This window comes from Oryctolagus cuniculus, chromosome 9 (assembly GCF_964237555.1).
Source record: "Oryctolagus cuniculus chromosome 9, mOryCun1.1, whole genome shotgun sequence".
Lineage (NCBI taxonomy): Eukaryota > Metazoa > Chordata > Mammalia > Lagomorpha > Leporidae > Oryctolagus > Oryctolagus cuniculus.
Window position 1 is genome coordinate 52,892,117 of NC_091440.1, and position 27,682 is coordinate 52,919,798.

Genomic DNA, 27,682 nt, shown 5'->3' on the forward strand with positions numbered 1-27,682 from the left:
GGACTCTCAGTCAGTAGGCATGTACATATACAGAGAACAGACCACATGGAAACATGAAAGATTGTCATCTGCAAGCCAAGGATAAAGGCCACAAAAGAACTAAACCTTCCAGCATCTTGAATGTGAACTCTGAGATAGGAAATTTGGCTGTGGTATTTTGTGATGGCAGTACAGGCAAACTAAATACACTTATGTGAGACAGGTTTCTTGTTTGCTCAAAGTTCTTTGGTTGTAGACTAGAGTAGTGTATATTGAAAGATTTTTATGCTTTTTTAGGTCAGTTGAAGAAGCAATTGTAGTGAACTAACTGTTCACTAGTGATCAATTTAGGAGCATCAAAGTTCTACAAACTATCAATTATCACATGACTTTAATTATAATTATGCCTTCCATTTTTTGAATAGGTATGGCGTAAATTAGTATGGAAATGTGAAGGCATTCTGAATGGACGTTCCTAAACATTCATGTTTAATTTCAGGGTTACATCTATAGCATCACTAGATTTCATTTCAGAATATGTCCATTTACATTACACTGTACCAAGTTTATGTTTTGTCTTATTTTATTCACTATATCCATATGTGTATTTCTTTTCCACTGTGTTTTGCTACTGTAATAGTTGCAATTTAAATATAAGCAAGTAACTGATAAAAGCTAATCACACTGAATTATTTGTTAACTGTTTTCCTAAAAGGAGATGTAGGTAGATTGTTTTTCCTTTTATGAAAATACTAAAAACACTGAGTGTCTCTGGCCCATGTAATGCAGATTCTGCAGTTAGATTTTGGGTAAAAGCTTATGGCTGGTAAGATCCCCTGTGACTTCTTTATAGTCACATCTTAGTGATCTCACTTAAGCTATCTAATAAGTATATTTAATAATTACAGATAGTTTTACTATGAATGTAAGCCAAATACAATAAAAGCTAAAAATTTTAGAATTATAATTTGTGTATAGGTAAAATTTTATATTCAGCAAGTTAACACTTGTAACAATAAAGGTACAATGAAATATATCTGGACTATACCCAATGTAGTTACAGGGTTTATGTGCATTGCAAGCGTGATGTGCTGGTGAAGGGCCATCTATTTAAATCATGCCAGTTTATTTCCAGGGCTTATCTATATGGAGTTAGAATCAAAACTTTAAATCTGAGACTCAGATCTGGTGTTGTGAGGGTAATTATTTTGTAGTACGAATATTAACTCTTTTGGAAAGCAGCGATTTGGAGTAGAAAGATCATGGCCAAATAACGAGGATTAAGGATTCTCTAGCCGGATGTTGAAGAACACTTGGCACGGAGGAAGTACTTGTAGCTGAAGATTGCTTTTTGAGATACCGAGCTAGGACCATTTCGTGAATCTGCTGCTGCTTGGGGTGATAGATGATGATGAAGAAGAAAACTACATCAGGAAGACCTCTATATCTTTTTGGAGGTTAACAGACAGAACATGGCATCAATACAGCATTAATCTTTTCAAGAAACTAACAGTTTACAGTGTTTGCAGATTTTTGGCTGGCTACGGATTTGTAATAGCTACTCGAGCACTTGTGTCAGTGTCACCCATGAGCCATAGCTAACATCAAGCAACAGGACAGTATCACCAGTGATGACCAAGGTCTTAGAGCTCTCTTAAGCTGCAGGCTGTAAAGCAGTTATTTACTATACCTCACTTTGCAACTTGAAGTGCGACATTACAAGCAAAGCAAATGAAAGAAGGTTTCAGAATATGTTCTAAAGGATAGCTTAACATTGCAAATCTATACACTATGAAGAAACCTAAGGAGTGGATGGAACAAACACATTTTTGCAATCTCCTCAATTTCACTGGTGACAAGGTTGACATGTAACTAGGAAAGGAAGAGGTATGGAGCTAATCAAATGTTGCAGGCAGAATTGCCAACTGTTTCCCAGAAACCAGACTGTATTTATATAGATTGCAAACAAGCAAAAAACAAAAAAACACAAATCTTACATTAATTTTTTAAATTAATTTTGAGAGGCATAATTCCCATCTGTGGGTTCATTCCCCAAATGCCTGGCATCTAGAAACCAATCCAGGTCTCCCTTGTCTGGGATGGGGACCCAATGACTTGAGCTGTCACTGTTACTTTCCAGGGTGCCCATTAGCAAGAAGCTGGAATTGGGAGTGGAGCTGGTACTGAATCCCAGGCACTCTGAAAAGGGATGCAGGTTCCAACATGCTGCACCACATACCTGCCCCACAAAATCTTGAATTAGTAGTTCTATTAGCTTCCTAGGGCTGCCATAACCAATTACTGCAGAGTGTCTTTAAACAACAGAAATGTATTCTCTCATCTTTCAGTAGGCCAGAAGTCCAAAATCATGGTGTTGGTAGTGTTGCCAGTGTTGGCTGCCTCAGAAGCCTCTGATGGAGACACTGTCCCCTCCTTCTCTCCTCACTTCTAGTGGCCACCTGCAATCCTTAGTGTTCTTGGCTTGTAGATGCATTACTTCAATCTTGTCTCCATCTTCTCATCACTCATCACTGCCTTCCTTGTGTCTCCCAGTGCCTTCACTTCTGCTTGTGAACATCAGACAAAGGATCATCCCATCTTGAGATCCTTTATTGATTCCACTATAAAGATTGTGTTTTTGAATAAGTCACTTTCTGAGGTTCTGTATGGACATGAATTATGGGAGAACACTATTCAACCCACTTCTGCTTGTCTTTGTCATTACTCCCTTAATTGTGTGGAGATAGCATAGTTATCTTTTTTTTTTTTTTGAAAGATTTATCTATTTATTCATTTGTAGTCAGAGTTAAGGGTGGGAGGGAGAGAGAAATCTTCCATCCAGTACTACACTTCCCAGATGGCCTCAATGGCAGGGCTGGGGCAGGCTGAAGCCAGGAGCTTCTTCTAGGTCTCCCATGTGGGTGCAGGGGCCCAAGCACTTGGGCCATCTTCTGCTTTGCTTGTCCTTTAGCAGGGAGCTGGTTTGGAAGTGGAGCAGCAAGTTTCAAACCTGAGCCCATATGGAATTCTGGCGTCACAGCTGGTGGCTTAACCACACTATGTCACAACACTGGACCCTGCAGCATTATCTTTGTCATAAAACAGTTGAGGGAAATTACACTAATAGGTCTATATGGAAAGCACTTATCATTAAGTTGTAAAAACGGTTTGGTTTTTAAGGGTTATTGCTGATGAGCTTGTGAAATAGCCTTTGCGTTATTTATCATATGAAAATACTGAACCATATGAGACTGAAATTCATATATGCCTCTGAATATAAAAAATTTTTAAGTTGATAGGCAGTGGTAGCTACAGTAACCCTCAGATGTGATTTTATTTGCAAAGCAAAAATATGATTGCAATTCTAGTTTGCAGAGTGGCTATTTAGACCATATGCTCTAAAGCTAGGCTACTGGGCATCAAACCCCAGCTCACTGGATGTATAAACTTGGAAAAGTTCTGCATTCTTCTAGGGACTCAATTTTCATACCTACAAAATGGGGACAATGGAGTACTTAGATGTTTTCTTTGAAGATTCATTAGGTTACTGTGTATGAATATTTTCAAAGCCTGAAGGATACCTAGTAAGCATTGCATCAGTATTCTCTACATTTGTTGTAATAATGGTTGTTGTTTTTCAGTGATTATTTCTTGTTGACCCACATCTGCCAATGTTGTCATGAATGATGCAGGCAAACATGTCTATGAATAGTTATTATTACAGAATTTTAATATGTGTTGTCAGAATTCATTTGAATATATTCCAACTGTGTTTTGCCTGAAACTTTTGCAAGCTTTAGAACATACAACCAAGAATGTTATGTATTTGTTATTGAGAAGTGTTTATGCCTTTCAAAAAGTTAAAGAATAGCATACATGCAGAAAATTATATCAGTTGAAAGTGTGAAGCTCAATGTGTTTTCACTAGGAGGACCTGCTAACATCAGGAATATGATTGGAAAGTAGTTTCTATTTTTCCTCCTCCACAACAATCTGAAAGAACTTATTTCCTATTTTGAACTTTTATATGAGATTTCTTTTGAAAACTAAGCAACCCTTCAAAATAAGTATCAGAAGGCTATTTGGTACAGCAATTAAAACTCTACTTGGGGCCGGCGCCATGGGTCACTAGGCTAATCCTCTGCCTGCGGCGCTGGCACTCTGGGTTCTAGTCCCAGTTGGGGCACCGGTTCTGTCCCAGTTGCTCCTCTTCCATTCTAGCTCTCTGCTGTGGCCCAGGAAGGCAGTGGAGGATGGCCCAAGTGATTGGGCCCTGAACCCGCATGGGAGACCAGGAGGAAGCACCTGGCTCCTGGCTTCGGATTGGCGCAGCGTTTTGGCCACTTTGGGGGTGAACCAACAGAAGGAAGACCTTTCTCTCTCTCTCTCTCTCTCACTGTCTAACTCTGTCTGTTAAAACAAAACAAAACAAACTCTGCTTGGGATACCCACACCCCATATCATAGTTCCTGGGTTCCTGGTTTCTGATCCTACTTCATGCTAATGTGCACCTTGGGAGGCAGCAGGTGATGGTTCAAGTACTTCTGTCTCTGATATGACATGTGGCATCTGGATGTGAAATTGCTAGCTATTGAATGCTAGAGCTAGGTGGTATTTTTGCAATTTTAGTTTGAGTGGCTTGTAGAAAGCCATATAGAAAAAGGAAGTTTTGGTTCAAAACTTTAGAGTAATGTAGGAAGGCCAAGTATTTTTTTTTAAGTTTCAACACTTGAGAATAACTGTGTATTGATTATAGTATTCAACCAAAAGTATTAAGTAGAACAAACAAACAAACAAAAATACTAAGAGGGATAACGTATTAAGTTGTTCATCAACAGTCAGGGCAAGGGCTGATCAAGTCACTGTTTCTCATAGTGTTCATTTCACTTTAACAGGTTTCCTTTTTGGTGCTCAGTTAGTTGTCACCGATCAGGGAGAACATATGGTATTTGTCCCTTTGGGACTGGCTTATTTCACTCAGCATAATGCTTTCCAAATTCCTAACAGGGATCACTTTTCAGTTAAAATTTAAACACCTAAGAATAATTGTGTGTTAATTACAGAGTTCAACCAATAGTACTAGAACAAAAAAAAAATACTAAAATGAATAAAGTATTACATTGTACATCAACCGTCAGGACAAGAGCTGATCAAGTCACTGTTTCTCATAGTGTCCATTTCACTTCAACAGGTTTCCCCTTTGGTGCTCAGTTAGTTGTCGCCGATCAGGGAGAACATATGATATTTGTCTCTTTGGGACTGGCTTAATTCACTCAGCATGATGTTTTCCAGATTCCTCCATCTTGTTGCAAGTGACCGGGTTTCATTGTTTTTGACTGCTGTATGGTATTCTATAGAGTACATGTCCCATAATTTCTTTATCCAGTCTACTGTTGATGGGCATTATTTTGGTGTTTACTAGGAGCACATTGTAGGCAGAGGGAAGACCTCTGTGTAGAGTTGTAGAGGCCCTAGGATATGATAATGAGACTGGAACAGAAAGGAGGGTAATGTGACATAGAAAAGCCATATTAAGGAAACATTTTAAACTATTTTTACAATCATTTCCTATAGTGTACCTCTTTCTTTTTAATATTTACCATATCTTTTTAAAATTACTTTTGTTTCTTAGCGGCAGATAAAGATCCTGAAATGCCTACAATGGCCAGGGCTGGGCTGGTGTTGGATCAGTAGCCAGAACTAAATCCTGGTGTGCCATGTGGGTGGCAGGAATGTGATTACTTGAGTCGCTACTGTTGCCTTCCAGGGTCTGCATTAGCAGGAAGCTGGAGTTCAGAGCAAGAAATCAAATCAGGTACTCCAATGCAGGATGTAGACAACTTAACTACTAGGCTAAATGCCTACTCCTGATATTTACCATATTCTTGAATATCTTGTTTGTATAAAGGAATTCTCAAGTTCTTATGAGTAAACATGGGTTCCTTTTAGCTGGCCTTCTCCCACATTAGTGGAGTTTTATTTTCTAAAAACCAGTCTTACCTTTGATACCCTCCTTGTTATTCTGGAGAATAAGAAGGCTATGTCTTTTTCCATAGAGTAGGTGAAATAGTACAACAGACTGCCTGGAAGCCTTTAATTGGTTGTATTCATCATTTCCTCTACTTGTCTTTTTGTCTTTCTTCTTTACAGCTTTCATAGAGAATATAGGCTGTTATCTTGCCATGTATTGTAAAACAAAAACAAAATAAGGGTGCCTATAGTGAACTAACTAGGAAATACAAATTGTGGTCTATTCTTTCATGAAGTCCATTAAGAATCAGAACAATGGGAATAAAATCTGAGAAAATATTTAAGCATCACCTCATTCAGTATATCTTTGTCTGTTATTAACTAAGATGCATTTTATTTGTTGTAATTAAAAAAAAACTTATTGCATTTTTGTGCTTTTTCATCATAATGATTTTATAATGATATTCCATAATGTAGATTTTGTTTTAGGCCTCCTTAATATTCAAGATTTTTGTAATATTAGAGTTTGTTTGGTCTATATGATTTCATTGTTTAACTGATATTTATAAAATATTATAGCATAATTATATTAGTTTCACTTTTCTTTACTTTACCTAAAATTCCTGAAAGGAGGTTTCTAGGAAAGAAAAAAATTATTTCAGCTGATAGTTTGATGGTTACAGTTCAGGATTAGACAGCCTCATAATCCTGTGTCTGGTAGCTGCAAAGCTTGAGCCAAATAATAATCAACCCTCTCATGAAAACCACCCTCCAAGGGTACACCCCCAGTGACCTAAGCACACTCCACCCAAACCACTTCCTATCTGCCACAGTTAGAACAAGTCTCCACCCTCAGTCCATCAGCCATTAACATTAAGACATCAGAGTTTAAGCATCTGCATGAGTTTTGGGGAGACAAGGCTTATTCAACCCATAAGAATAATAAAATACCTACATTATTGAAATTGTTAAAAATTATTCTGTTAAGAACCTAAAAATAGTTTCCTCCAAAAAGCAGATGTTTGAATGAAGGAAGTTTAATTTAATTCGAATATTCAATTTATTGTATGATATGAGTTTTTTCTTTGAACAAATCAGTTTTCCTGAATTGTGTCATGAGATATGTAAGGATTAATATGGTGTTTCTTATGAAATAATGACCAATACTTCCTAGAGATACTTAGAGGATTTGTTTTTTAATTACAAAGATGACTTAAATGTTTGGAGTCTCTCCTCTCCTTTTTTTTTTGTGTAAAATCTTAACATAGTACGTCATGGAAGCCACAATGGTGATTACTTTAAACAAATATTTATATTTGTTATTTTAACTTTTATTCTAAAGCTTCTGTAATACCCATGGTGTATAATTATCATGATAAGACACTTGGAGAAGTCTGTGACTTAGATTTTAACGTCCTAGATATTTAATCTGTTGTATTTTCCCATTTCATTTTTAATACGTTTATCTCAAGAGGTTACAGTTAAATCCAAAATCCATTCCTTCAATAAACATTTGAATTTCTGCAGTACATAATGTAACTAAAGGTACAAAGATGAATAAAATATGTCTTCCCTTAAGTAATTCTTCACCAATTGGGAGAGAAAGACATAAGATGAATGTAATGGAGTAGAATAAGTGCAGAGAGGGATAATCACCAGTGGTGATGGACAGGAAAGGCATCTTACTAGAGCTACCTCACTAAGGTACTCACTGGAGTTTTTGATACCTGGTGTGAAATGACTAGTGGTTACCTGAAGGTGTAGAGTAAGCTAGGAGGCATAGGCACATGTTATTTCCAAGATCAAGTACAGCATGGATGAAGAAGGATGTGGGTAGGGGAATTATGAAAAATGTGTTGTCTTTAGGGTTATGAATAATAGAATGTGAAGTAGAGCCAGCAGGTTATGAACCTTTCTTAGGAGCTCAAATATTAGGTAAGTGGTTTACTAACATGCTTCATTCAAAGAGGGAAGGGATGTCTTTAAATTGCTGTTTGTCTGTAAACCCCAAAGTACATTATGGAGAAGGAGGTAGAGTAAAACAGTAGATCTAAGATCAGTGAAGAGATAAGAGTTCTCAATGACTTGGATGGTATTCCAGTGCAGAAGGAATTAAGTACTCTTTGTCAAGTAAAATGGGTGGGGCGTCATGATTGGATCTAAGGATTGAAGGAGAGGGAAGGGTCAAGACTAGTAGGTGACTAGGAAATGGAGTTGGTGGCTTTTTTGCTCACTGAGGTATGGAGACCATACCTGGGAGCCAGGTCGGGGCAGAGACCCATGATGTTTGAGGTGATTGATACCTCATTTGACTATTAACTAAGTAAAATGCCGAAGTCATCAAAATTGCCTTAAAATAAACTAGTCAACTCTGTTTGATCATGGTTTTGTTTTGTAACTTTTCTGAATAATGACAAGGAATAAAAAGTATGACTAACCACTTGGTCAAGAAATGTGACAAAATGGAAAGATAAAATTCACATACAGGTCAGATGCAGAAACACCAGTAAATTAACACTGCTCTGAGAGCGTGCAATTTAAAACTCCTTGATCTACTTGTTATTTCTAACAAAAAATATTGTCATTGACCTCAAAGAACTTGACATGTGAAAAATGTAGATAAAATTATCTTTGAAGATACATAAAGGGACTTTCTATGGAAATGTAATTGCTAGAAAATGCAAAGCAAATTCTTAAAGTAGTTTTCAGTTTTACCCATCAGATGACTCCAAACATTTGATTATATTTTGTTAGACTGGAATTACCACACTCCTTTTGTTGTGGAATCCCAGAGCCTGGGTCTGCTCATCCAATGCACAGAAGGCCATCACTAAGGAAAGTAGAGATTTATTTGCAAAGTCCAGAGAAGAAATTCTAGCCAGCTATACTCCTTGAGTGATTGGGGGAAGGCATCTTTATAGAAGGAATTTGGGGTTGAGAAGTGGGTGTTGAGCTCCAGTGCAGATCCCTGGTTGGTTCACAATACTGTGGCTATCCTTTGATTCCCATGATGGGAATGGTTGTCATGTTCATTTTAAGAATTTTGATGATGATGAAATGAGTTCCAGTCAGTTTGGGAGTTTTGTGCATGTGGTAGGTACTTTTTGCTCAGGACCTGGAGCTCCTGAATAAACCTTCAGGACAAGATCTCTGATAAAGATGTTTTCTGTTGAAGAGACAAATGACCCAGGATCTTGGACCTTGTGGGGCAAGACAGAGCTAATTGTACAATTCCCTCAATTTAGTGAATTAACTTTAGTTTTCCAAAAGGTCAAATCTCTCTCCTACAACTTCTCCCTCTTCCTCTCCCTCTCCCTTTTAAATATAATTTATTTGAGATAGAACTCCTATACTCTGGTTCTTGCACCAATACCTACAAAAAATGTGACTGGACCAGGCAGAAACTGGGAGCTAGGATAGAATGCATGTCTCTCACATAGGTGGCAGGAACTCAACTACTTGCGCCATTGTCTGCTGTCTCCTAGGATACACATTAGTAAGAAGCTGCAGTAGGGAGCAGAGCCAGGTCTGGAACCCAGGTAGTTGGCTATGTCATGTGGGAATTTCAAGTGGTGTCTTAAACACTAGGCCAAATACTTGCCCTAGTTAGTTAACTTTAGTGAAGGGCTGATTTACAATAATCAAAGCGGAAAAAGAAACTTTAAGAAAGGGAGGTCTGGGACTTTCTGACCTGATAGTATCTAGTATCTCCATCCAAGGTACTAGATAGGCACTTGGTTTTACTTTCTCTTTTACAGTGTCCTTTGATCCCTATTTAAAAACCAACAATAAAAAGTTGGTCAATTACATTTAAATCCACTTAATTGTAATGTATCATTACTGTAATCAGACTGCTGATGTAGCATAAGAAATGGCTTCGTGGGATTTCCATCTGTAGAGTAGTGGTAGGAACCATTGTTTAAGATAGCTCCCCTGCTGAGAGTGATCCAACATGGGAAGCGAGATACTCAGCAGACTCATAGAATGGTGGATGTCCTAAACAGCACTCTGGCCTCAGAATCAGCCCTAAAGGCATTCGGATCCAGCTGAAAAGCCCATGAGAGTATTTCAGGCATGGAAAGCCAAAACACTCTGGCAAAAAACAAACAAACAAACAACACCTAAATGAAAGATCTCTGTGAGTGAGATCCCAGTGGAAAGAACAGGTCTTCAAAGAAGGAGGTACCTTTCTCTGAAGGGAGGAGAGAACTTCCACTTTGACTATGACCTTGTCTAAATAAGATAAGAGTCGGTGAACTCAAAAGGCTTCCATAGCCTTGGAAACTCATGACTGGAGCATAGGGAGATTACTGATGCCATAAACAGGAGTGTCAATTTGTTAAGTCAACAACAGGAGTCACTGTGCACTTACTCCTCATGTAGGATCTCTGTCCTTAATGTGCTGTACATTGAGATTTAATGCTATAACGAGTACTCAAACAGTATTTTTCACTTTGTGTTTCTATGTGGGTGCAAACTGTTGAAATCTTTACTTAATGTATACTAAACTGATCTTCTGTATATATAGAAAATTGAAAATGAATCTTGATATGAATGGAAGGGGAGAGAGAGCAGGAAAGGGGAGGGTTGCGGGTGGGAGGGAAGTCATTGGGTGGGGGGAACAAATGTAATCCATAAGCTGTACTTTGGAAATCTATATTCATTAAATAAAAGTTAAAAAAATTATATATTGTATATTTAATTTTCAGTCTTTGAAAAGGTCTTTGAATTAAAAAAAAGTCTTTGAATTAAAAAAAAATAAGATAGCTCCCCTACTTTCTATAATATTGGCCTTAAATGCTTGAGAATGCTCTAACATTTGTAATATTCTACAAATATTATACTCAAGCTGACTTCCACAGTATTCTCGGCCTTCTGCTATGATGACTTTCTTTACTTTCCCTTTGATTCCAATGTCCCTTATTTCAATATTGTAAGCTCTTTGCTTATTCACCTCCTTTTTTTTTTTTTTTTTGCTTATTCATTTCTAAAAGGAACATGATGAACTTATTAAAAACAATTCTTCATCCTATGTTATAGTATTAAGTCTTTTAGGAAACATCTGTGAGGTAAAAATATGAGGTAAGGTTGTTCCATTTCACTGAGTGGAAATTGAGAAGTTGCTTCAATTCAGAAACAAATTAACTCCTGACCCACTGGCTACCAAGTCTTTCATCCAAGTTGGAGTAAGCCCTTTACTCAGCCTCTGAGAATCAACATCGTCTGGGATGACTCCATCTTCAGTTACAGTAGCTGACCTCCCCTACCACACAGTCCCTGCCAGGGCAGCCCATTGCCTTGGGCAGCTGTGACAGTGACAACTCAGAAGAAACAAATGTGTTTCTCTTCTACCTCCCTACATGTTCTGGAGTTCTAGCCTCTAGACCAGATGCTACTTCTATTTTCCATATTGTCAAATAGAAGATTTTTCTTTGGTTTCTGTCTATGGTTTCCAACACAGAGCTCATAAATGTTCTGAAACTTTCTGAGTAGTACGAGGGTACTTTGAATCTGGCACCGTGGCTCACTAGGCTAATCCTCCGCCTGCGGTGCCGGCACCCCAGGTTCTAGTCCCAGTTGGGGCGTCGGATTCTGTCCCGGTTGTTCCTCTTCCAATCCAGCTCTCTGCTGTGGCCCGGGAGTACAGTGGAGGATGGCCCAGGTGCTTGGGCCCTGCACCCGCATGGGAGACCAAGAGGAAGCACCTAGCTCCTGGCTTCAGATCGGTGCAACGCACCGGCCGTAGCGACCATTTGGGTGGTGAACCAACGGAAGGAAGACCTTTCTCTCTCTCTCTCTCTGTAACTCTGCCTGTCCAAAAAAAAAAAAAAAAAAGAGGGTACTTTGGATGCTAATGTGATGACTAAAGGCAGATGAGGATATAGCTTCTTGGTGGGGACTGATCTCCAGGGTACTAACAAAAGGTGGTAGAGTTAGAATTAGCCCACTCCTGTTGTCTGGGATGAGGGCGGTGCTGAAGCTTGAGTTCACCTAGGAAGGGCAATGATTCATTGGTCTTGCCTATGAAATGAGTTTTCACTAAAGATTTTGACACAACAAGGACTAGGGGACTTCTGAGTTGGTGAGAACATGGGTGTGCTGGAGGGTGGTATGACCAGAGGAGGCCAGAGTACTCTGTATCACACTTGCCTGCCTGTTTCTTCCTTGCCCTACGCTTCTTTTCCATTTAGCTCTTCCTGAGCTGTATGCTTTATGACAAAACTCTAATTATTACTTGAATATTTTCTTGAGTTCTGTGGATCTATTCTAGTAAATTATGAAATTAAAGGAGGGTTTTTTGGGAATCTCCAAATTAACCAGTCAGTAAGGAGTATGGGTAGGCACCTGGTCTTGCAGCTGGCGTCTGAAATGAGTGCCATCTGTGGGAATGAGCCCTTCTATCTGTGGAGCCTGATACTAACTCTGGGTAGTACAGGAATTAATTGAATTCTGGGACAATTATTGTTGGAGAGTTAGTGAATTGGTTGATGTTCAAACAATGTATTTAGTATCAAATTAAAGAGTCAACTCCATTCCCTCTGTGTTTTCTTTGTGCTTGTTGTCATATAGAAGTACCTCAGACTTGTATTTGCTTGTTCTCCAGATTATTCTTAATTTGATGTGTGTGTATAACATAATTGGTTAAACAGACTAAAATGATTTAAGTATGTAGTTTTGATATGGACAGGTAGGTAGCTCAGTGAGGAGGAACTCTTTACTGCCAGCAGCATCTATACTGCATCCCTTTACCACCCAAACCCCGCCCACTTCCATGCTGATCCAAAATGGCTGTCTGCTAGCGAACCCTTTGCCTATTTTACACAAACACCAGGCTATATTCCTAGAGATGACCATGTATGTGCTGAAGACCCATGTGGAGACATCATGACACTTCAAAGATTCCCAAACAAGAAACATGGAAATAACTGATGCTTAAAACCTACCCAAACACCACTCCATTTGAATAAGTAATTATGGTATCACCCCTAACCTGTAGAGTGACAATCCCAACTTTGATGGGGCAGTAGCATTTCCTTCCTCAGGAAAAGAGGTCCACATTTACACTTCAATGTGAACTTGCACTTTCAATCATGCTTTCTTGCTTATCTTTGTTTCCTCCTTGAGACATGAACTTGGAACAAGCCCAGTGGGTGGGTCTTTTCCACAACCGATTTGTACATTAGTGGGCTACCACTTTAAAAATAATCATTTAAAGATAAAGATTCTATCCTACCCAAAGAAAAAAAGAATATGTAAAGTTTATTTTAAAAAAAAAAACATATCTACATATATCTAGTCATCCATACATCCATCTGTCCATCCATGCAGAATGCTTTGCCAGCGTTTAGTTATTTGATCCGTTTACTTAACCCACTCAACCAGGCCTATATCATGATGTTCTTGTGAGTATTAACTTGCTTGATTAATGGAAAATACAACAGTTTCTAACATATGCAAATATTCAGTAAATTTTAGGTGGTTTTATAATTATTTGTATTCTCACTACTATTTTGATTACTTATATTGATACAACTTTCAATTAGAACATAATCCATGGTACTATGTACATGCATGATTTTTAAACATTTTTGAGCACGTGTTTACTTAAAAGATTTTTTGTTATTAAGTATTTGTTTAATCAGACATTTTTCGGAAGTATGAAAGTAAGCTACCTGTAAGATTTTTTTTTAAATTTTTTTAAAAATTTTTTTGACAGGCTGAGTGGACAGTGAGAGAGAGAGACAGAGAGAAAGGTCTTCCTTTGCCGTTGGTTCACCCTCCAATGGCCTCTGCGGCCGGTGCGCTGCGGCCGGTGCACCGCGCTGATCAGATGGCGGGAGCCAGGTACTTCTCCTGGTCTCCCATGGGGTGCAGGGCCCAAGCACTTGGGCCATCCTCCACTGCACTCCCTGGCCACAGCAGAGAGCTGGCCTGGAAGAGGGGCAACCGGGACAGAATCCGGCGCCCCGACTGGGACTAGAACCAGGTGTGCTGGCGCCGCAAGGCAGAGGATTAGCCTAGTGAGCCACAGCGCCTGCCACCTGTAAGATTTTTTGAGAAATGATAGAGGAAACGTTAACAAGACATATGAGAACAAATAGTCTAGGGGAGCAAAACAAATAAAAAGAACAAGTGGTAGTCTCTGCTGTAATAGAGATAATAGAGAACTTAGGAAAGTTAAAAAAAAAGGGAGTTAATGAAACACCATAGATCTAATGAAATAGACATGTTGGTTGTGGACAACTGACCAACAGACATAAAAATGAAAGAGCGTGACCCAAGTACTTTGTCCAGCCATGACTGTGTACAGCGGGATACTGGGGACACAAGGTAAATATATTGAATGAATGTACTAAATGGCACTAAGATTGAAACCTTTTATGTACTCTAGTGTCTATCTAAATTACAGTTCAATTTTAAGGACTGCAAAAAGCGATACATGCGTAGCAAGCTCCTGAGACTACTTTTATGAGTGTAACTTCAGAATGTCTTCACCACAGGGAACCCAAGACTAAAGCAGCATCACCTGTGAGGCAAAACAGTATTGTATGTGACTTTCTGAAGAGTCCAGTCATTGGACTTCTTAAACATTGTGGGAATTAGATTGCTGATTTTTATAGCAAAATATGATAAAATTTTATTAAAAGCTATTAATGTCTCTTAGAAAGGCAAATGTTATTTTGTGTATAGCCGGATTTTTAAAAGCAAAAATTACACCTGGGGTTTAAGCAGTATTATTTTTCATACCTCCTTACTATCCCATCCTTTTGTGCCAAGGTGATAAATATTATCAAATATCCCCAAAACTTGTTGGAGGAATTGCTATAGAACATCCAAAACTGGGTCCACTTGCTGAAAACTCAGCAAGCCATTTGCTAACACTGGAATGGACAAATGGACAAAAAGTTTATTTGGAGTGCACAGAGCAAGGAGAAAGATGGCTGCCACTCAATTCCCGGGCTCAAGAAATTACAGGCAGTGATTCTTTTTTATTTATTTATTTATTTTTTGACAGAGCAGACAGTGAGAGAGACAGAGAGAAAGGTCTTCCTTTGCCATTGGTTCACCCCTCAATGGCCGCTGCAGCCGGCATGCTGCAGCCAGTGCACCGCGCTGATCCAAAGCCAGGGGCCAGGTGCTTCCTCCTGGTCTCCCATGTGGGTGCAGGGCCCAAGGACTTGGGCCATCCTCCACTGCACTCCTGGGCCACAGCAGAGGGCTGGACTGGAAGAGTGGCAACTGGGATACAATCCTGCACCCCAACCGGGACTAGAACCTGGTGTACCGGCGCCGCAGGCAGAGGATTAGCTTATTGAGCCACAGCGCCGGCCGGCAGTGATTCTTAACAATTTTAAGTGGAGAGAAGCAGCGCATGAACAGTTTCCATTAAAGTAGCATTTAGTGTGAGCTTCTGCTTGGTCCGTAGAGCACATGAGTGTCACACATGGGTTCAGATCTGTTTGGATCTATGGGTAGATTGAATATGACTTTGGTCAGGGCTTGTGAGTTTCTTCAAAGCTCTCAGAATCGAGGCTTTTGCGTTAAGGTGTTGTAATTATAGGGGCAGTTTGAGTCTCATGATTCAAGTTCTTGACTCTGGCTTTATCTTTGTGTCTCTGTCTTAATTTAATGAGTTTCTCTTTACACAGGAACTTGGAGCTAAGGAAGAGATGCTGGAGTCTGATAAAGGCTATATCGAAGGCGTAGGGATGGAGCTAGGCTTCATAAGCAATAATTTTTTAAACACAGTTCCATTTTGTTTGGTGTTTAGATTGTTTCCAAAGATACTTCGATTCTTACAGATAAAATTTGACTTGTATCCATTCCTCAGTATTAATTCAAAGCCTGAACATGACAGATTACCTGAAATTACTATATTTGTTTTTTAAATGTTTATTTTTATTGGCAAGACGGTGAAGTGGGGAGAGAAATATATCCCTAGATCTTATATTTGCTTATTCACTTCCAAAATGCCTTCAACAGTCAGGGCTGGGCCAGGCTAAAGCCAGGAGCCTGAAACTCCATCTGAGTCTCCCACATGGGTCACAGGGACCCAGTTTACTCTGGGTCTTTGTCTCCTTCCTCCCAAGATGCACCAACAAGAAGTGGATTAAAAGTAGAGATGTCAGGATTTAAACTGGCTTCCTAATATGGGATGCAGGAATCCCAAGAGTCAGCCTAACCCATTCAACACAACACCTGCCACATTATTTTTTTTTTTTTTTAAGATTTTATTGATTCATTTATTTGAGAGGTAGAGTTACAGAGAGAGGGAGAGACAGAAAGGTCTTCCGTCCATTGGTTCACTCCCCAAATGGCCGCCATAGCTGGAGCTGGGCTGATCCAGCCAGGGGCTGCTTCTGGGTCTCCCACGCAGATGCAGGGACCCAAGCACTTGAGCCATCTTCTAATTCTTTCCCAGGCACATTAGCAGCAAACTGGGTCATAAGAGGAGCGGCCGGTACTCGAACCGGTGTCCGTATGGGATGCTGGTGCTGCAGGAGGAGGCTTAGCCTACTATGCCATAGCACCGGCCCTGCCACATGATTTTAAACTTAACTTTATATAATTCAAATAGATCCAAAGCAAAATATTTTTGTTTTTTAAAGGAAATCATATAAAGTTAAAGCAAATATCCAAAAAGTTGGTTTGGACCCCATTTCTTCTTTATGTATTGTTAATTTTCAAAACCTCTCTATCTGAAAAAACTGATAATTTTGTTGCATTTGTAGTGCTTAAGAACTCTTAATTATAAATAACATTTCTTAAAGATGCTTTGTTTGTATGAGCATTTGCTAAATTTCATGTTATATTTCGAAGTCTCCTGTTGAATTTTCCTCATACCTGCATTCTTTTTAAGGAAAGTTTAAAATAACTTTTGTGAAATTCATCTTTCTTATTCCATTATTATTAATGAGGGTTTTCACAAATGTTTTGTTGCTAGAGTGTTTTACCTTTTATATATTATAATTTTGTCCTTTCAAGGCATTTAATACACTCTCTTTTAGTCTCTGTAGAAACGCTGGAAAAGAATTTGAAGCAGATGGGAAGGCAGCTTCAACAGCTTGAAAAAGATTTGGAAACCTTTCCCCCTCCTGAGGACTTGCATGACAAGTTTGTGACAAAGATGTCCATATCCTTTTGATATCTAAATAACTTAAGTCACAAGTCAACTAGAATTACAATTCATCTAATGTTTTATGTGTATTTGCATAGCCAGCATGCCATATGGGAGAAGGTACAGCCTTTGCCTTTTGCAGGGAAATTTATTAGCCTTTTTCTTCATGAATGACTACAAATGTATTTCTATTACTTTCCATTCTTTAGCTCTTTATATTAACTTGAATAATCATATGCTCTTTCATCATTTCATATACCTTATTTCATACTCATACTCACAATACATTGAAAGATTAAAAGTCAGTTTGAGGGAGCTGGACTTTACAGTCATGATTTAGACTTTTTAAAATTATTTCAGGAAGCACATGTCACCTTATAAAATAGTGATAAGAGTTGGTTTCTATTAGAAATTAACTTGTACTCTGCAAAATTTTATTCGTTTAGAAATACTACATGGTTCCAAATTCAGAATGGACAATCACTACTTGTGTAAATATTCTTCCAAAATAAAATTGCCTATATATGTACCTGTATGTTTCTGTAAATATTTATGTTTGTGAGTATATATGTCTGTACATAAAATAAATAGCTTGAGGCTTGTGCCCTTTTCAACTTATGTTTTTCTTTGTCTTAGTTATCTGTTATTGCTAACTTTGTTTCTTAATCTCTAATTAGTAAATGAAGTATATGCTTTTTTTTCCCTGAAATTAATATTGAGTGGCTCTTTAAACCATTCTATGAAATTAGACACTGATGCCTTTTGTGTTGCAATAAAATATTACTATAATTCATTTGTAAAATCCCACATAGACTTCTGAATTCTGTATGAAAGGATAGCCTACTTCTAAAATGATAAGTAGATTCTCCTAATATTTTGTTTTAAACTGAGGTACTTGAAATAAAATGATTGCTTTTCCTCTTTCTCTTTCTTCTGTCCTGAGATTTAGTGATCATAAAATTATTATTTGGCTCATCATAGATGTCATTGTATATGCTTTCAGCTTAATTGTGAATTAGTTCGGTTTTAGCTTCCTTCACTGTCTGTCGGGAAATATAAAAATGCACTCTAGCAGCAATCAATTCAGCTAATGCGTTTGTTTCCTTTTGTATCCTTCCCACTCACCAGTCTTTTTTTTTTAATCGAAGGATGAATTTGACTTACCCAAATATATTTTTGCAGTATCTTCTCATTTGACAAAGTATATCTTTCAAAATATATTATTACAGTTATATCTGTTTCATCATTGTTGGCCTTTTACCCATTTTGTCATATGAAAATGTTCATATGTGTGTTTATTATTTTAATCAGTAAGTTTGGTTAATTGGAGTATTTTTTATTCTCTAAAGATGAAAAGCATTTTAGAAAATATTTTGCTTACATACAGTTTCTAATAATAGCCTGTGAGTGCATTAATTATGCACTGAACTGAGATGGATTCTTGAACACAGAGTAAAGGTTGTAGAATCTTGCTCACTAGATGATCTCAGGACGTATCTATACTTGTATTCATGTGACACAGAAAGCTGAATGATGTTGGCTTCTTGAAAGGTATGCAGCTCATGAAAAGCAACCAGCAGGAAATCAGAAACAGGAAGGATGATGCTTTGTTGGAAACAATATTTCATTCTGAGTACAATTATACTCTACGGACAAGAAAGCTACTATATCCTGTCGCTAAATATCACAACCTAGATGCCTCTAATGAACTGATTAGCATTCATGTACCTCTTGGAAGTCAGATATATGAACAGTTGGTGCACTTTGCTATTGACAAAGCTTATAATCATAAATATTCTTTGCCGAGATTAGATTGCACTCGTTTGCTTTTCATCTTAGTTAGACATACTAGTTTCGAAGTAATTAAATTCATTCATTGCGAGGCCTTGTTTACTTTAATTAGGACTGACAACAAGTCATATTTTGAATATTAAATGCATTTATACAGATCTTATTAAAATGACAAATTGTGAGCTTCTTAAATTTTAGAAAATGGAAGAATTTGGAAGCTAAGATGCACAATGAATAATAATGTATTTAACTGAAGTTTAAGTTACTAATGCTCAAACTTTGTTTATATTTTACATTGAATACTTGTTAGTTGAAGCACATATCAATTTTTTGGTTCCTCATCCAATTCTGAAAGAATATATTACTAAAAATGCATGTTTACAAGTGCATTTTGGTTTAAACAGTATGATTTAATGACTGTTAATCTGTCAATTGTTTTAAATTACAAAAATTAATTTTGGTTACATGAAATTTTACTAATAGTGCCCATTATAATAAATTGTATTTTTATTCTTCCAGTGTATTCCTGCTTTTATATCAATTTCTTAATATAAAAATATGAATTTAGTATGCCTTTAAAAATCATGTACAATTATTTCATATATCATTGACTTTTTTAAATAATAATTGTTACTTTCCAATTGCTAAACCAAAGCAAAGCTATATTTAGAGTTGAATAGCTGCACAGAAATATTTACTTGAAAAATGTGAAATACAAATTTCAGGTAGGGTCATCAGTATCATCAAATGCAAACACTGCATATGAGATATACATACTTATTTAATTATTATTGAGAAAATTTAGAAAATATCAGAATTTGTATCAGATAGTACCCACTCCTTTCTTTTGACCTTTAAGTTCTATAATGTTTCTTATTTTAAGGAAAATAAATAGTTCTTAGAACATTGCCCTTGAAATATCCCTTGCACAAGTCTTGCCCTTTGGTTTTGTTTTCTTCTTACACCTCTGCTGAGTCTCTAAAAAGAAGTTTTGCTGTACATTTATGTATTCTTGTATTTCTGACAACTTATGTGACAAGTTACTTCACTCTTTCTCAGGTTATATTCTTTAAATTTCTTTGTTGAAATCTCAGTTGATTTTTGTGCTTTCTTTTTTTTTTTTTTTTCTCTATATGTCAATGGCTTTGGTATTTCTGAAATACTGGATAAATGCTAACACCATCCCAGTACATTCATTGAGAGACTTCACTTGTTTTGATATTCTCTGTTGCATACATCGATATATTTTTCTTTAATTGAACTGCAGTGAGGAAGTGAAATAGAAGATTGTAGGGAATGAAATGGAAGTTTGTACAAGACATAGCCCCAGCTATCTGAGTGGGAAGTTGAGTTAGTGGACTAGTTATTGTAGCTAAGGTGCATCTGTTGAGTTAATCATCTCACTTATCCCTCCTCTGTGCTCCGTTCTTTCCTCTTATCCACTTAACCCATTCTTAACAAACTTCAAGACCTAGGATAAGAGGCGGCCAGTGTGGTGCAGCTGGTTAAGGTGCTGCCTGCAACACCTATTTGAGTCTCAGCTGCTCCACTTCTAATCCACTTCCCTGCTATTGCACCTGGGAAAGCTGCTGGAGGTGGCCCAAGTGCTTGGTCCCCTGCCATCTATATGGGAGACCAGAATAGAATTCCTAGTTCCTGGCTTTGCCCTGGCCCAGCCCAGCCATGGCAGCCATTTGGGGAATGAACCAGTGAATGGAAGATCTACTTTGTCTCCCACTCCCTCTCTGTCTCTTAACTCTGCCTTTCAAATAAATAAATGTTAAACGGTTGGGGGGGGGGGTGGGAATAAAGAGAGAGAGACAGATTGAATAGCTTGCTTCTTATCCTCTATGAATCTTCAAACTAATTATCTTTTTCTTTCCTGATGTCTTATCACCTTACAGACAGTGCTATACAACCTAGTGCTCACTGTTATTTCATAGTTATGCTTGAGTTGCTTTAGTCTCTTAACTTCTTAATCATGATTTCCCTGACTACTCATCCTGAATTATCCTGTCACTGTATAGAATATTGAAAGTTTTATTTTCTTCATCATGCTTATCACTATGAATATCTCAGTCATTTGTATATTACTCTAGAACATAGGAAGTGGTCCTCAAAAATTTAATTGAAAACACACATTAGCTTTTAATTCAGTTTTTTTTTTTTTACATAGGTAGGTGTTGAAGTGTTCTCATGTTTCATGACAGCAGCGATTTTGCCTGTTTTGCTAGATCCTCTTTTCCGAGTGTTTAGAAGAGTGGAATACAGTAAGATACAAGGAATACTTTTGGAATAGCTGGCTTAATCCAGGAAACTTGAAAATCTATTAAAGGTATGAGACTTGGGGCTGATCGAAGCTGGTCCTTTTAAGTTATGATAATGGAAGTTGTAGGCATTGTTGATATGGCAGAAGTGCAGCCATGAGAGTGTGGCCTAAGATTAAATGTAGGATGTATTTATGTTACAGTTTGGGAATAAGCTCAACTGCCAGACAGGAGAAGAATTCCAGATCTTACTTGTGTACCTTAGTTGACTTTCACTAAATAGTTGTGTTTCATTGCATGTGAACGAAGATCTGGCTGTCACATATCTTTCAAATGTGAGGATTATAGTGTCTCAAAAAGAGATTCATTAAGATTTTCCCTTAGCTTGATACATATAAAGGGAAAGAAAACATATTACTGAAGACATTAAGTAGTTGGAATGCATATCAATGTTTTGTAATTAGTGTTACCAAATGTTTGTTCAGTATCTTAACGTATAATTTCAAAGGTCCTTACAAATATAAAACTATTCTGGGGAAAAATACTTAAAGCCTAATTACTAACTGAAATGGGCATTACTTTTATTTAGAGTTTAACAGTTCACACAAGGATAGCCATGTTTCTTTATTTTATTTGAAAGGTAGAGATAAGAGAAGAAGAGAAAAGAGAATCCATTGATTCACCCCCTAAATGTCTGCAATTGCCAGGGCTATACTAGGCTGATGCCAGGAGCTTCTTCCGGGACTCCTACTTGGGTGCAGGGACCCGAGGACTTGGTTCAGCTTCTGCTGCTTTTCCAGGTGTATTAGCAGGGAGCTAGATTGAAAGTGGGTCAGCCAGCATCCATATAGGATGCTGGCACTGCAGGCCTCAGCTTAGCCCACTGTCCCACGGCACCAGCCCTGCTTCTTTATTCTTCTGGATGATATTGATGACTAATGTTTTCCGTTTCTCATCAGTGCCAATGGTATGTGTCTCATTCATGTTGACCAATTATTCTATCCTATCTGTCGTTTTGTAAATTCTGAGAATTAATTTGGATATTTCCAAAATTGTTTCAGTTTAATCAGTTTTGCTATTCCTGAGGTTCATTCTTGTTATTCAGAGCTCCACTTCATTTATTTTGGGAGTAAATTATTATATATATTATGATAAAATATTCACATAAAAGCTCTCTAGCTGTTAGAACAAAACTGTCATTCTAGATCTTCTAGATCATTCTAGATCTTGGCCATCTTTCTATTGCATCTTTTGTTAGAATTGTACTGTTTTTGAAAACATGCATAGACTTGTTACTGATGTTTCTTGTGATCTTAACTTGAAAATCTTTCTTTTCTAAAAAAAAAAAAAAAGGTCATTGCTTTATTTCAACCTGCTTGCCAAATGGATTCTTAAGAATGGTCTACTTCTAGGTGTTAGCATGAAATTACTAGTGTTTGTGAAGCGTCTATTATTAACACTCAAATCTTAGAAGCAGTGATATGGGCAGAAAAGGGGTAGCTATAGCACCATACAGTTAGGGACACTCATCAAAATAGTACCCTTAGCTCATTTTGGGGATACATTTCAGAGATTCCGTTGGTTTTTAATATGAATTCAAATGGTTTTTGTGCATGTGCATTAACATGTTTATGTGCAGTTTTATGACTAGAAGTTCCATGCTGTTTCATCAGAATTTTGAAGATACCTCATACTCTTGGCAACAAGTCTAAGAATGATGCCTCTAAGGTGAAATAAGTAATCAGCATTGATGTACTTGCAGTTGACTCGTCTTAATTCAGCTAAGGAAGGTAGAACATAGCATCTGGAGGTGACAATGAGAGATGACCATCTTTGCCAGAAATGTGATAGAGACAAAGCAGTACTAAAAGATGAGACTAGAAGGGAAAAATCACAACCTTGTTATAGATCCAGGAGCCTATGTCTCATGACTTTCCAAAGAAGTGCAGTGGATTATAAATGCTATTTCCATTGAAAGAAATGATTATTCATTAGTCATAGCTGTTCAGTTGAGTAAAGGCATCATACAAAAAGAAGAATTGAACAAACTGCTGAATGATAGGTTTGGACAAGCAAAGGCAGAAAACAGTTTCTTTTTAGGAGTTAAGATTATATAAATAATCTTATATATATATATTCTGTATAAATAATCTTATATATATATTCTGTATCTAGGACATGCATGATTTGAGGTGAGAGTTTATAGATTGAATAGGTAAACCAATTTATAAATTGATGCTGATATCTGATACTTCACATTGAAATGCATCACTATATGTTCCATTTAATGGTAGTTTCTGAGTGAATTTCAAATATGATCTTTATTTACATATAAATTCACATTACCTATAACTTTTCATGAATATTGATGATATACATGAAAACCTGTAATGTGTAACTCCATTCTTATAATTGCTTGTGATTCTGTAGTTTGACTAATTATACTAAATGTTTTGTTGTTCATTCAAGAATTTCAAGATGTTATCATACATAAACACATCGGTCATTGGCACTAGTAACATCTAGATTCAAGAAAGGGTAGAGAGGCATTTTGCTATTCAGATGAATATAAACTGAGTCATATACAGATCTATGATTTTTTTAAGGTCATTAAAACATCAGTACATGCATTGGAATCCACACTCCCTACCTTCTAATCTATTCCTTCTGAACTACTATATATATTACTTAGCAGAGTATGAAAAGAAACAGGGATAGGAGGGTAATAGATAACCTGTTGATTGAAGGTAGACTTGGGTACAGGTGAGTTGTGATGTTTGGAATGCCTCATTTTCTTGCTGGGAGGTAGGGTTCTAATTATTGGAATCCTATTGTGTGTCCTGGCTTTACTCCTTACCTTAGTTCTGTTTCCTTTTTCTTTGTATTTTATTTTCTTTCTCAAAACAAGGGGTTTACTTTAATTTCCTTATTTCATCCTGTGCTGGGAAAAGCTCTGACCGGAAGAACCATCTTTTGGAAATTCTGGGAAAAAATTGTTATTTTTAGATACAGACATTTCAATTTGATGTATTTCTTTTAGATTGAATCTGTTTTTTGTTTTTTTTTTTTTTGATTCTTGAAAATGTTACTAATGTCTGTTTATACTTCTGCATTAATCATAGATTTAAAAAAAAAGCTGGCTGCTGTAAGTTTAGCTATGTTTTATTTCTTTACATACCAAAAGAACCATAGACAATTGTGAGTGATTCTCGAAGAGTCATCTTTTCAGAGTGTAGGGTAGTGATTTCATATCTGAATATATCAGCATTTTGTTGTATAACAAAGGAGGAAATTCTATGATTTATTTACAAAATCTAGGTACTATCACATCCACATTAAATTAGTGTACTCAATTTTAGTGTGCTTTGAACTATGTTTTAATGAGAAAACATTTCTGTATGAGTATGCATGTGTGAGGATAAGCATAATTTTTAGTCATAATGCATGGAAGAAATTATGTCCAAATTTTCCAAAAATGAAGTTAAAACATTTAGTTTGCCTATATAACGTAAGAAGTTTTTAATGATCCTTAAAATGGATAAAAGGACAATAAAAGTATTTATTTATACTACTCAGTGAACCTTGTGAGTATTAACTCTTTGAGTCCCTGCAACAACACTGTAAGTCAATTGGCAGTGTTATTCTTATTTTACACATGAGGAAGTTGACACGGCAAGGTGAGGGCCTTATCTAGAGGTACACTACTCCCAAGTATAGGAGGTATGAATTGACTCCATGTTGTCTAGTTTCACTCAGTGCCTCCATTGCTGATTTCGGTATTACTCCAATTATTCATGCTGAACTATAACTCGCATGATCTGCATGATATAGATTATTGTTATGGCAAGTTGGAAGAACTTGTTACTTGAAATTAATTAGGAAAGAAAAAATGTTAAAATATATACGTACTTGAGTTTTCTTGTAGTTTTGTCAAAGTTAACTAGAAATTGAATTGAAGATTTCATTTTTGTGAAATATTGTTTTCATTGTTTAAAGTGATTTGTGGGAATGATCATTAGAAATTATTTTGGAATTTCACTGATATAATCACGGTGCCAGTAATAACTGAACACTGGGTTTATTACTTTGTAAATTTCAGAAAGCCTTAACTATACTATACAGCTTTGTTACCGATGCAAAAGAACAATATGGGAACCTTTCAAAGTTACATGCAAACATGGAAAAATTGTACCAGAGTGTAATGGGATACTATGCCATTGATGTGAAGAAAGTGTCCGTGGAAGACTTTTTTACTGACTTGAATAACTTCAGAACAGCATTCATGGTATGCTAAAAATTTAGTTTTTTAAAAGTGTTTTTATACTATTCAATCTGTTATTATCTATTATTATTGCATTACTTCATTCCACTCTTGTTGTCTGCAGTGAAACCTACCTTTTCTGATGTTGGAAGTTAGCTTTTAAAATTTCAGGTTTTAAATCTATTGAAAAATGTGAGGTTTGTTCTCTTTTTGGCCTTTTCAACATGAAGTTGTAATCAGAAATTTTGATTGAAAAAGTGACAAATTCTGAAGTTCTTCATAAAGACTTCCTCCTGGCTGATTACAGAGCACTTTTGTAATAAGTTTTTGGCTATGAAATTGTTTCTTTATGCTTAAGATCAATTTGTATTTTTGTGGTATAATTTTACCAAATTCCATACAGCTCTTATGAAGCTTTTTTTTCCTTTTCTTTTCTTAATGCATTGTACAATAAGCTACCTGTGATTTGCCTTTGAATAGATTTTACATTCTTAGGGTTTCCTTTAGAGACTTTAATAGGGAGGTCAGGTCTTTGATGTGGAATCCTTTCATTTAGGCATTAAAAAGATCTTTTGAAAAGTATTAGCTGATTAGATGGGGGAAAAAAAAAAACCACACACGTATTAAAGTGAGAAGGCATTGTTACCTCCCTGTGAAAATGTGATACATTTCTACAATGAAAAACTGTTATTCTTAATAGAAGAGTAAGTCATTTTTATATTTCAGCAAATGTTTGTGAGGATTAAAAAGTTTTGTGGTGTAAAGAAAAGGAAGGTTGAATTTAAAGAGATGGTTCTTTTTAATCACAGGAAAACATCATGAAGTTTATTGGAGCTGGTTATTATCACTTGATTATGATTAGATCACCTTTTACCAAACAGGCATCATTAAAGGAAAATATCTACAGTACCCAATCACTTACAAATCTAGTTTATTTCTTCTAGAATCATTCTAAAATCACAGTGGTTTTTGAGATTATTTTTTCACTATCAATGATGAGTTTGTGATATATTTATGTGCCATGTATTATACAATATATTATTTTAAATATTCCAGTGTATTATTAGGCATTGTGGATAGGTGGAACTAGCAAAGGCTTTGCCAACATCTAAGAGAGCTACGTGTGGTTTCCACACTAGTTATGTGCCTATGTTCCATTTAACCTTTCTGGACCTCAGTTTCCATACTATAAAAAGAGGTGTTAATTCCTTTCTGTTAAATATTAAATGAAGTAATACATACTACATGTTTATGCTGACTTCTGGCACCTAACTGCCAGGGTTAATTTAGCTTTGGGGTGCTCAAATGCAACACATTCCACGGAAATAACTGGCCCTTGGCTGATTCCTGAGACATCACTTGCAAGCCCAGGAATTGCCTGCTTTATAAATGTGTTTTTTTAAAAAATCTAAAAACTTGCACCATCCTAGAAAAGTCTATGCTAACAGTGCAATTTATGGAGAACACTTGTTTTTTGTTCACTTGGGGACTTGGGCCACATTGTGTCTTCTCTCTGCCTTTGACATCTTGGTGGGGCTGGACACTTTGAAGATTCCTTTTGAAATCAGAGAATGACCCCCTAAAATTTATATAGAAATGTGGCCCTTTAAAATTCCCCAGAAACGCTATCTGGGGTGCCACATATACTACTGGAATTTGGGATGCCATACGATTTCACCATATGCTTGCTAATAAATCCCCAATATTAATAAGCCCAAGAGGGTTCTTGCCTAATATTTAGAGAAGAATTCTAAATGAGGCAGCATGGTACATTTTAGGCTTTTATTTAGTGTGAAAGATGCATAGGAGAGTGAGAGCTTTATTAAGAGAGAGAGGTAAATCTGGGTTCATACCGAGCACCAGGAACCAGCCATGTAGAGAAGCATCTAGGCCATGAAGCCTAGGGCTGATGGCACAAAGGCATGTGCCCTGGAGGTGTGCAGGACTACAGCAAGCCCCCTCCTGGCAAGAGGCCAGGGAAGAAGAGAAGGCCCGGGACATACTGTGTCCCAGGCTTTTAACCCACTTCCAAAGGGGAGTGGTTAATTAACCTGATTGGCTGGTGGGCACCCAGGGGTGGCCAGGTAGGGGCATGAGGTCACACAGGGGTGTGGTGAAGGTATCAGGTAGGGTGTGAGGTCACACAGGGGCGTGGCTAAGGCGTGGTCTTTCAGCTCACAAACCTAATTGATTTTAACCTGTATGCCTGCCTACTTTACTTTTATGCAGGGATTTCAAGTATTCTGCACCAAAATAAATAATTCCAGTTTCCACAAACTTTTTGAAGTACCATCA

At 37.1% G+C, this 27,682-nt stretch overlaps 1 protein-coding gene across 4 annotated transcripts in view; it reads left to right on the forward strand.

The window, feature by feature from the left end:
- DIAPH3 (diaphanous related formin 3) overlaps positions 1-27,682 on the forward strand; it is a 556,480-nt gene that overhangs the window by 336,255 nt on the left and 192,543 nt on the right. For all 4 annotated transcript variants that reach the window (XM_051850009.2, XM_051850008.2, XM_051850012.2 and 1 more), the window contains 2 exons: positions 16,959-17,082; positions 25,246-25,411. In XM_051850009.2, the coding sequence (XP_051705969.2) occupies positions 16,959-17,082; positions 25,246-25,411 (290 nt within the window). The remainder of the gene's footprint in view (positions 1-16,958; positions 17,083-25,245; positions 25,412-27,682) is intronic.